The sequence below is a fragment of the Asterias rubens genome, chromosome 6 (genome assembly GCF_902459465.1).
Source record: "Asterias rubens chromosome 6, eAstRub1.3, whole genome shotgun sequence".
NCBI classification, from domain to species: Eukaryota; Metazoa; Echinodermata; class Asteroidea; order Forcipulatida; family Asteriidae; genus Asterias; species Asterias rubens.
In genome coordinates this window covers 20,656,089-20,668,564 of record NC_047067.1, presented here as the reverse complement: position 1 = coordinate 20,668,564, position 12,476 = coordinate 20,656,089, and the positions used below count along the sequence as shown (strand labels likewise).

Sequence of the window (12,476 nt, the reverse complement as noted above, 5' to 3'; positions counted from 1 at the left end):
TTTTGGTTGGATAGAATATGTTTTTTGGGAACTTGTCTCTCTATATTATTTTCTACTACCGTCGAGTAGATTTGGGATTCGGGAAAGTTCTCTACTGCCGCAGAGTAGATTTTTAAACTTTGAGAGATTTTTCGGAGTCTGAAAAGAACTGTCCTACTTATTAACTACTGGAACGGAAGGTAGGAAATCGGCCAGGACTACTACTTTCGCTTAGTGAATCGAGGGGACTTCTCGTTATTACCTCCACTAATGCGAAGTGAGTTCTTAATTTATCTCAACATTTCGACTAGCTTGCTCTAGTCATTGTGAGGAGACATGTCAAGATATGGTGTGGTCATTGCTCTATGATCTAACTGCAACTATAGGCCTAACTGGGGAACCCAACACCCAAAATGAGAAAACCAAGATTGATCATGTGATGACATCATGTGATGACATCAGGTGACTAATTACCTCTGCATGATCTTCCTTCATTCCAGATGACCTCATTACAGACTTGACACGTGTTAGGATGTTTGAAGACCTTGCTCTTGAAAAAGTGGCTCCTTGAGTCCAGAAGGTCATGGGGCTGTGGTCAAAGAAAAACAAGTCAGAAATTATAAGTATATTTAGTTCTAGTAAGGTTTGCTAAAGTTGTATATTACAGCTTTACAAAAATCAGAAGTGTACAACCTGGATGGGATTCAAACCCAAAACAATTAGTAACAAAAGTATTATTTGACTTAAACTAACTAGAAGACTTGCAACCTGTAATATGAAATGGTTACATCAATTCCTTTTGGTATCAGTGTGGACATACCGAGGCATAGTGTGCAAATAATCTGCACCATTTTGTTTTCCCATAGCATTTTATGCTCAGTCTGACAAAGATTCAGATCAATTGAAGCTCACACTCTGAATGGATTCTATTTTGATTTTCATTTAATTAACCGATAAGATATCAGTACAACCTCCCAAACACTGCTTTCAGCGTGGACTTGCTGATCGCCATGTTGCTCTGAGAATATCACGCCCGCCAGGTGTCTGTAAATGTTTCCTTCCATCACACCTCTATTAGCAACAAGGATTTAAATCAATGTAGAGGCAGCATAGTCAACTCTTCCTCCGGATAATAACATTGTATGCAATATCAATAGCAGAGTAAATTGCAGTGGACAGGATTTAAAGGGGGTAGGCTAGAGGCATCTTGTAGTTTGTATTGATTTTAAAGATTTAGCTCTTCCGTCAGGCTTTGACAGGCTGATCTTTTAAATACACTGCAAAGCGCTGGAATAAAGAGAGGTTTTAGGGGGAAATGTATCAAAATGCATCAAGAGAGAAGTATCATAATAGTGTAGAAATAGTGTGCGGCCATGTAGGCCTACATGTAATTAATTTAGAGTTATTAGACAAACATTAGTTTTAATATTTTCTCCTTATACACTTTTGGCTGATGATATTCTACCCAAAGAATCAAGAGGGACAAGAGTGATTACAAAACCAGCGATAAAATGTTCACAAGTGGGGATCATTCCTCATGAAAAGAAGAGAAAAATCCTTCAATTTTTCTGTATCAATTTTAAATCCAGAATGTGCGTACTAACAGCTATTTTGTGCTGGCCCTCTTGTCACCACCTGTTACAAAGTACACCCTCTGTTAACTTGTCAGTTCATGTTTTTCCAATGACTATATTTTGTACACATTGATCTTTGTCATCTATAAACCCCCTCAAAAAGACAACACAAACTACTGATCAAGCAGATAAAGTGAACTTATAGAGATATGGCCAGTCTGGCGCTGGGATATCCAACGCAACTCCTGTAATATTATTACAGTAATCAGCCAGCCAGTGTAGCTAGTGTAGGTGGTTTCTGTTGGCGGACTACCACTGCGTAATAGATTAGATTGTCTGTGCAAGGCGCCATAAGAAGACGCCACCCATCCATTTTTGACAAGTTATTTAAAGGGTTTGAACAACATTGGTAGGATTGGAAATAATTAAAAAAAGATTTGGCAGTTTGGTATAAAGATAGTCTTAGTGGAAAACTTCTCTTGGTATATTGGTACTTAAAATGCTTAGAGTGGCAAATGTCAACTACAAAAAGAGTGTAAACAAATAATGACAAAATGATAAAGTTGACCTGTCAATCAATCTTGAGTATGTATGAATCCAAATTATCATCACAGACTATTTATCTACTTGGAAAATTCAAATAAGTACGAAGACTACACTGTACATCGTAGAAAAGAGAGCTACAAATGTGACAAAATTGCAAAGTGGTCAATGAATTTGGTTTAATAATCTGGATTTGCAGACTACCTCAAAACATAAACACCTCACGCACAACAGTTACCAAATTGAGTTTCTAGTATTGAACATAAAAAACAAATAATTATTCAAAGTACCTTTTCTTCAGCAGCACTGAGCTTCAACTCAGTGTATCCTCTCCTTATGGTAGTCAGACAAGTTTCCAATTATCCAGCCCGAATGATTCTTAAGAACTAAAGGTGTTGCATGTCAAACACAATATCCACTCAGTACAAACCAATAACCAGACTATCGTTGAGGAATATCTTCCAACTCATCCAATGTTCTTCATCAGCATTTACACAAACGGTTATTAACCATCAGTAGGAAGTTCTTCATCAGCATTTACACAAACGGTTATTAACCATCAGTAAGAAGTCACTTTATGAAAGCTCAGAGTAAATGTTAATGTATGTATGTATACATCAATCTGTATTAAACATACTGTATGTAGCAACTGGAGTGGAAATAATCTCTCAAGTATGAAGACAGAATACCATCAGCATGACGGAGTCAGAGTGAACACAGTCCAACGGTTGAGTCATCCTAAATTCAGCTTTAAAACACTTGTTTGTACTTGCAGTTTTACAACTGCGTGATCCAACATGAACATAGCCTCAAAGTCAGAGTGATACCAAACCCACGCACATTGTTGGTATAAGTTCACTCTTTCACATTAATGAGTCAAAATATTCAGAGTTCAAGCACTCTACAATGTAGGTTTTCTCGGATGTGGGTTGACCGACCTTACATACCACAGTTAATAAACCTCTACTGAGCAGTAATGGTCTACCTTAACCACATTGCGGTATGAAAGGGCACCACTGGACCGCTATTTGCTAAATCTCTTTCCAAAGTGTGCGTACATTTATACCAAATAACACCACACAAAAGAAGCAGGACTCTGAAGGACCTGCATTTAGGACTGAGGTATGCGGATCTGTACATCCCATGTGTGTACTCTTCCAACGCACCGTGTGTTTGTTGTGTGACTACATGAATATGCATTGTATTGTAGAATGAAGGCCTGCTTTAGGTACAGGTCTTGCAAAGGTATTATTAGAAATCACTAATTGAGAGGTAAGGTTGATCCTTTATGAAGGATGACACAAATCAAAACAAGTTTAGCCTTGGTTTGGGAATGGCCATCTATGGATCAGCCATCTATGGATCAGCCATCTATGGATCGGCTTAGTGACAAAGATACAAGAAATCTCATCCTGGATCTTTAAGCTCATCAAGTTGCTCACAAAAGCACAAGATCTTGTCACAATATTTGATTTTGGTATACTATTGATTGATCCCTTAATCACAGTTAGTAATTGAGGACAATTAATAGGTTAAGCTGTGATTGATTATTTGGGCCTACTAGTGGGTTTGTTGCATCACAGTGTTTTCCCTGCCTACCAAACCCTGAAACATCCTGCCTTGTTACTTTCAGCAGCTGCCGGGTTAATAAGAGGTAGGGACGCAGGATATACAGGGAGTGCATTCCAAAGTAAGACAGTACACTGGAAGAAGCTTGATGAGCCACTGAGCTTTGGGGACAGAGCTACAGTAAGGATGTGAACCAACAGAAACATGTGGAAGTTTAGATGGAACAACCAAGGAGAGTCCATGCTTTTATTTGTATTACCTGTATAACTATAAATGAGGCTCACGTTGGCAACAGAGTAAAACAGGCCTATTCTGGGGTCCTCTCATGAACTGAAAAGATTTGGATAGATTCACTGAGATAAACTACACGTTTCAGTCTCAAAACTGTGTGGTTTTTGACTTTCAGTCCGAATCAACTGCTTCTTAGCATGAAATAAGAAGGAGAACTAATAAAATAATTCAATGACATGAATTGCACAAGTACTGAAGGCAATTAAGCCCATCACCCCTTGGTTAAACATTTGGTACCTACCTATGTTTACATTACACAGCCATCTACTTACTTGTACTCACATGATGTAAAGCTCTACCCAAGAAGTCAATCAAGCAGGTATAACAAACTGCCATTCTCAGCTTCGTTTCACACTTGCGCATCAGTAAACCTCAGGATAAAAAAAAGGCAAGTCGCTACGATTCCTCCATCGGCATTAGGCGTAAACTATCCCTGATAGTGTGCCATAAAAGTACACAGCCTCGTTGTTGCTTCTTTATTTTGTATTTCTTCTCTAAATGGCTATGTGTGATATTGATTCAGAGCAAAGGGCATTTTATTCGGCAGTTCAAAGCATTGCCATGCTTTGTCCAAGTCGTTTAGTTTATTGCCCCCTCACACAACAGCCAGTGGAATTAAAAAAAATAAAAAACAAATGGGCCGATGGTACCCAATAATGAGAGAGGATCTATGACTGTATGTATCTTTGAACAGCCGTCAATCTCATTAAGAAGCCATGGTCAGCCAATAAAGAGACGAGCGCAGCCTGCATACTGCTTCCTGATCGCTCTGTTGATTTCAAGGGTCACACACCAACAACTCAATGATCATCTGCATTCTCCTTAAGACAAACAAAGTATATTCTTCAAGATGTCTTTTTTTATATGTATGAAATAAAAAAAAGTACTTGCACTTAAACAAATATAAAAAAATATGTCTTTTTTCAAAATTGTTTTGACCCACCCACCCCAAAAAATAATTGTTTAATGTTGATTTGACTACTTTATCCCTTTTTCCTGTGAAAAAAATAAAAATACTGACTCAAATGAAGCCGAAACTTTGAACAAACCATCCCCAGCTCAGGAGTTTCAATGGCTTTTTCTGACTTCCAATATGAACCATGCATCTATAAAGTTATAGGCCCCCCTATCTGTGTTCATCCACTGCTGCAGGTTTGACTGACTGGTGAATGGGTCACCATCATTACCTTGATTTCAATCAAAACAAAGCCTTTTTGTGTTTGTTATTATCAGTATTTAACCCTTCCTGTACCACCTACTATTGGACATGTACAGAGAGTATAACTCTTCCAAGACTGTCCAGCAATTTACAAAAAGTATGTCAGAGATAAGAGCCGACTTGATGACAGACAAATGTTTGATGAATCCCCCATATACATCCAGGTATGAGAACACTGTGTGCTCATCGGGTGTTGTTTATACTCTTGTTGCATTGTACTCTTTATTACTGTCTGAGGGGAATGACTGGTTCATAAATTATTTTAAGGGAGTGCCAGGGTAATAAAATAGTTAAATAAATAGTTAAATAAGGCCTGCTAAATGTCACAATTTTGCCATGTTGAACTCAAGTAATTAGAAAGTGATGAATTAAATTCAACAAGAGAGTGGCATTTAGGCTGCTTTAATGGATCGGACACATTTATGGTTGCAGTTGTTTTTACTTTTGTCTTGACTCAACAATATTAAATGTAACTATGTATCTTGTCCAAAGATATAAAACAAATAAAATAAATGGTGTGTTAGATTTTTAAAAATAGGGAGTAGAAATAAGCTTTCTTGTCCCCAAGGAAACAATTTCCTTTCTCTCAGATGACCTACTGCAGTACACATCAACATAGCGCTCTGATTAATCGCCCTACACTAATTAGACATCATAGATTATTTACTCTAATGAAAGATGGCAGCCATGATTAAGTCCGTACAATCATTCCTGAGCCACAAGACAGGTCAGTTTCATATCACAGTTTAATATACACTTCTCCATAAATAACTACAATTAAATATGGAAATTGACATTGACTCAACCTAATGGGAAAGTAATATAGACTTGTTACACTTTGGTTGGGTCAATGTACTTTAGAAGAGCGTTTAGTTCCTAAAGCTTTAAACACATACGGAAATGTACCACTACTTATGTAAAATCTGCTTGATTTTCACTGATAAAACATTTTTTCGCTTCTTTAAATACATGTACCAGTATCAACTGTCTTTTAGTTTCATGTCTTATTTACCCCATTGATGATTGGATATTGGGTTTGAAACAAATATTTGTTTACATAAAGCTAACTTTGTACTCCCCCCCCCTCTTTCTCTTTCTCTAACAACAGAGGGCAGTATCTATTAAGTTAATGGTGCAAACCCTTTGCATAAATGAAGATACCTTAACGGGAACAAGCCCTTTGGCTGCCTACACGTTGTACAATGTACTACAATCTGTGTGTTACATCACATGTACATTGATTTATAAATACAACTTTTCAAGAATTGGTTCAGAATAGGCCTCTAGCCCAAAGAGCTGCTAAACCTACATGGAGTACAACACTACTAGGCCTACATTGGAGCATCTAATCTAACAGGTGAAGAAACATGACAACATCTTCAGCCGATAATCCAAGGAAAGTGGAGGATTCATGAATGTCTAGAGTAACATGATAATAGAAGACTCCAAGAAACTACAATTAAATTTACCAGATTTCATTCATCGGTTGTAGTAATTACACTGTGGCCAAGGAGGCTAGATGGTAATAGTGGCTAAGAATAGAAATAAAAGCAAGACCCTGACAGACGACTTGGGGGGGGTGAAGACTTGTCAATCTAATTGAAAATATTACTGCTACAGACTTGATGTTACTTCATGTGGGGAGAGGGAATAATATCCTGTTTTTAATCAAGTACATGATACTCAACCACAGGGAATGGTCGCTTGATATCATTTATTTTCTTAACAATCACAAACAAGACTGTGAGGATTTTTAAAACAATGCACTCATTAAGATGATCTACACTTGAACATGTCCAGTTTATAGAGCAACTTTAAATCGAGAGAAATGGAGGCAAATGAACTTGAACCTCATTTGAAATGTATTCAACTTTGTTTGCATAAACTGTAGGCGTAGACATAGTGAGTGTGGAACCATTATGTTGGACTGGATTAAGAGCTTGGCTCAGTCTGCCAGACTGACTGGCACATTATGGGGGGAAAATACATTTCTGATCTTTGGCTTTTGGTCTATTTACAAATGTACAATGTTTAAGATAAATCTTTTTACCTATGGCAAACTTGTACAAGCACAACACATGTAACCATGTGTTTGAGGTGTGTTTTAGATTATCTTACTCACTGGACTGCTACTGGTCAGAGTCCAGCCAATTTTAGCCCTTGACCGTACAAACTATTTCTTTCCCCTATGCTAAATAAACCCTGCACTCTAGAGTTTTTCAAACACTTGTCATTGAAGATTTATATGCTTAACTTTTCCAATTCTAAAAATCAACCTTTAAAGTCAGCATTACATAAAACAGAAATGTAATTGAGAACTGAGTCAGCCTCAGTTACTGAGCTCAAGTTTGTTTTCTTCAAGTTCAAGCAACAATCTAACAACTGCCTACAAAAAATCCACGGTCGCCCACATTGCAATTAGCAACCACCATACTCCATGTGTACACAGTTGCGGTATTGAATAAATATGACAGGTTATATTGAACCATAATTATTTCCAAATGACCGATTTGGTAATAACCTGATTAGATCAAATAACTCTGTGGTCAGCTGCCTGTCGTATCAATTCAATGCACAAAGGATGCGTGGCCATTATAAGCAGTTTCTTATATTGGTTTTTTTTCCAGCAGATTTTAAAATTTTAATTGTAATGACAGCAAGGGATTTGCAAGGTAACACAGTAACCAACATAACCTACATTGCCTAACCAACATGACTGAAGCTTTTTAAAAGGGACGTTAAACCTGGCTCCATTATTACAAAGGGTGGCCCTTGCTTTTGCTATGGTTTTATCATTTGTAGAGTCACAAGGCAAATTTACATTCTCCTCAGAGAACTGCCCTCTACATTTACCAGGGGAAATTGCTATGCTCCTTCAAAAAGAAGTGATCAAAGCTTGTCAACTGATATCATTACTTTAAAATCTAACTTGGTTTTAGCAGGCATGGTGTGGGTTACAATAAGAATTAAGACTAGTCTTATCTCACTCGCCCTAGCTTAGGACTAGCCTTAAGTTGTGAATAGGCATGGTGTGGGTTACAATAAGAATTAAGACTAGTCTTATCTCACTCGCCCTAGCTTAGGACTAGCCTTAAGTTTTGAATAGGCATGGTGTGGGTTACAATAAGAATTAAGACTAGTCTTATCTCACTCGCCCTAGATTAGGACTAGCCTTAAGTTGTGAATATCTCCCATCCCTGATATTTGATTCTTTAAAGTGAGATGCCTTGTTGTAAACTTGTTGAAAGTAACGCCCCATTAGTACAAATTCTACAAACTGCAGGTTAACTCCTCGTCTTACACTTTCTAATATTTACGAGTACAGTAGGAATGGGGGTAGGACAACACTGATGTAGGTTTTCTATACCATTGTGTTTCTATTAGGAATGTATGGCCTACGGCTTGCCAGGCAATTACAAGTCCAAGCCCTTTCAATGTGACAAACCTACCTGGGTCTGGACTACATATAATAGTTTTCTAGTTTAAGGTTCTGACACTGTATAGACAAACTGTCCGAACCCAGGGAATTGAGCCCAACTGACCCAGTTTTATGTGGAGGAGAGGGTGTGTTTTTTTCATCAGATGGGGAACTTGAAGTTCCCTTTTCAGTAACAAACTGAACTGTCAGCCAATCAGTCAAAGTTTGAGGTTTTATAGTACTAGGCCTTACATGGAATGAGACAACACAGAAATGGGGTCTCTGCTTTGCTGGTATGATTTGCCGTGGTATGATTCGCCATGCAAGATACAGCAAGGACCGCTGAACGTTCAACACACCCAAAGAATCATGTACTTTCTTTTAACCACGAAGGAAGTTGAAGCCCATAAAAAAGCTTTAAAAGGTAGAATTAGTTTGCAGGTGACCTGTGAAACTAATGTTGTCTATAGTATGAAGACCTAGGTGCACTGTGTGTAGGGCGTCTGGGAAAACAAGAGAACAGTTTGAGATAACACCGGGGCCTAATTTCATACAGCTGCTAAGCACAACAACTTGCTTAGCATGAAATATTTGCCTTGATAAAAACAGGATTACCAACCAAATTTCCACATTATTTTTAGGATAAGCAAACAACAGCTGAATCAGCAACAAGTAATACATGCAACAAATGGAAATTTGGTTAGTAATCCTTTTTTTTATCAAGGCAGAAATGTCATGCTTAGTAAGTTTTGGTTTATAGCAGCTCTGTGAACTTGGGCCCAGGTAATGATGTAAGATGTGTAGGTTATCCATAGGTTATGACACTAGCCATCCAACACATTGTGTTTCTAGTTAGTGTTGTGGAGTGTGCCACTAATAAAGGGGTTCAATTGATAACAGAGGGTGATGACAGGCAAAGGGTGTTTGTATCTTCACACCTAGGGTGTTATACTAGACCATTAAACACTATGGGGGTACCTCCCAGGACAAACATTGGAGTGTGCCTAGAATGGTGATAGTACAATCTCTATGGTTGCAGTAGAGGTTACAGCTGGGTAGTTACATGTATTGATAACAGATGGTTGTAATGGGAAAGCAGTCTGGAGAATACTGTAGGGAATCCTATAGGACCGCGTTCCCACTGGATCCACTATTGCGAGATCGGGATCCCGATTAATTGCAGGCGTGAAATCACGGTCGCGTTCCCACTTGAGTATGATCGCGCATTGATCCCCCTTTTAAAAAACGGAAATGTGTTTAAAAGAACATTGTTTTGCTAGAAAATTGCAGGGTCTGATCGCCCTTTGCGTTCCCACTAGACTTTTGATCGCCCATTAATCCACAAGGGCAATCAGATCCCGCTTTAATCCTACTCCCGAGAGGATCAAAGTTGCACGGTCAGATCCTGATCGCCCTCGCGTTCCCACTGGAGCTTATTTCTCTTTGATCGCCCTTTGATTACCCTTTCGGGGTCTTGATCACCCTTTTCTCAAATTGGGAGATCAATGCAGTGGGAACCGTGTCTATGTTTAGTTTTGGATAAAGAGTTAAATCAAATGATCTAAATTTCAACCGATAAGGCCTTCTACCTCAAACTTGATTCATTGTGTAATAGAAGCAAGCAGGCCTACAAGGTGTTCTTGTAAGGAGGTCCTTAGTTCAAGATGGTTCAAGCATGGAGGTTCAAGTCCCACTCTAGTCAAATCTTCTTGGTTCGAGCCCAAATAGTTTCAAATTTACCCCGTCAGTTTCCCTTGTGGTTTATATTGATCAATGATCCCAGTCAGTTTCCCTTGTGGTTTATATTGATCAATGATCCCAGTCAGTTTCCCTTGTGGTTTAGATTGATTTGTCTGTGCTTTTGGCAAATTGTTTTGCTTACAGGCTTTAATGAAACCAGGCCTTGGTCTGAACATATGGTCTGTACATAGGTTAAATGTATCATGATAATAAAATGAGGACACTATTGTCAGTCCTATCACTAAGCAAACAGTCTGTTTAAAGAGGGGTTGTGTGTATTCATTACAACATCAAGGTTAAACTTATTGAGATTGGAGCAAGGCCTCTCAATAAGTAAACAGCTTCCTCAATAAGTAACTAAAGTGTTTCAATCATCAGGATCATGATTTTTACTTTCATGTTTTTTATTATGTTAAACCATGGAGGTGGTTCAACTTCCTCAACTCAACCATGGACAAACCTCCTACTCCTACTCAATGTTAAACAGGGTGACTCAAAGTCCAGTTATTAAAAAAACCCATACATTTTCAATGTTTAATGCTTGAGTTATTTTTCAAAGTGGAATTGGATTGCAGGCAAAGGCTTAAGTAATAGACAAATTGTCTTCATGCCGTTTCCCTTTTTCAAATTTCCGATGAATGTGTGTGAGCACTCTCAGTGTATTCTGCGTTGGTCATGACAACAGCACAGAACGTTGTCATAATAGTAAAAATAAACTCGTGGCACCATTGCAAATGCTAACTTTCTCATAAATGTGAAATGTAAGTATTTTAAGACACACAGCTCCGAAACAGTGAAACACAAACACAGTTGTGCCTATCTGTCAATGCTAAAAACATCTGAGATGAATTCCACCTTAGCTGACCCATTCAGATTCTCACCAAACAGTTATCCCCAGTTATGCAGAAAGGGGAAAGAGATCAAGAATTTCTGCATGTTCATTTCAAGTGCTACCCTAGCCTGGTTACTCTGCATTGGAGAACAGATCCAGTTTGGGTTTGCACGATTGTGGCTAGAGCAGGCTACGTATCTTCTTATTTCTCTCTGTCTCTCTTTTCTTTTAAAAATATATGGGAGTGGAGGAGGGGGGGGGGGAATAAATAGTGGAGATGCTCAACTTGGTTTAGCAAAGATGGATGAACATGAAAGGATTGGGTTATTCAGATGTGTAAGGGGTTGACTGACTGAGTAAGTGGCAAAGCAGTATGATTATTTTTAGACTGATAGGGGCACTTTCCTTGAGAAAAGGGCTGCTGCCACTGGAACATTATAGGCCTACTGGCTAAAATAAGAGGCAAAGACCAGTACAGCAGGGTCAATTTACGCTGCGGCACCAAGACAAAGAGCCTGTTCAGTTAGAGGTTACATGTAGGCCTACATTCTTCAAGTTTAATTACCAATGGAGGAAGGATGATTTCCCAGAGTGGTGTGATTCCTAAAGTAGTGGTCTGGACTTGGGCAATAAGTAAACCCATACCATAGGCCTACACCACAAAGTGTTGACACTTTGACAGCTATGGTAAAAGTACACACAACCCCTGGTTGACCTACAAACCATAGGTCAAGAGATGTAGCAAAGACCCACGAACCTGCCACCACAGCTATAATAAATGGCCACAGCAGCAAAACAAATACAAACCCTGTCAGATAGATATAAATAGTACTCGAAGTAATGTAGGTCATGGAAGCATGCTTCACTGTCATACATTTATAGGAATGGAATAGTTGGACAAATAGTTGGAACTTCATAACAAGGGTGTAACTTTGTCAAAAATGAAGGTTCTGGCATCAATGCACGTACTTTAGTGCTGGAAAACGTGTTTACAGGACTTGTCCGTATCTTTGAAGAATGGAGGGAAACAAGCACTAGGCAAGGAGTTCCAAATAGAATATGTTGCAATGCTGTTTTGTTCCGTTTCTTGAAGATTGTATGGGTGAGAACAAGCACAAAGCGTAGTTCAAACATCCTGTGAAAATGCACAGTATGGATTGGTTTGATATTGAATAGTAAGAATTACACAATCTTTTTGGCCAACAAAAGTCAGTGTATAAGCCAAGCTTGGGGGTAGTACTTCCGTTTGGATACAATACAATGCACCTCTGTTAATGGCAATACTCAAACATTTTCAAACTTTTAAACACT

The 12,476-nt window shown here is 38.5% G+C and overlaps 1 protein-coding gene across 1 annotated transcript in view; it reads right to left on the bottom strand.

Moving 5' to 3' along the window:
* LOC117291725 (formin-like protein 20) overlaps positions 1–12,476 on the bottom strand; it is a gene marked incomplete at its 3' end in the record, with an annotated part of 54,113 nt that overhangs the window by 27,159 nt on the left and 14,478 nt on the right. The window contains 1 exon segment of the mRNA XM_033773592.1: positions 454–568. Within this exon segment, the coding sequence (XP_033629483.1) occupies positions 454–568 (115 nt within the window).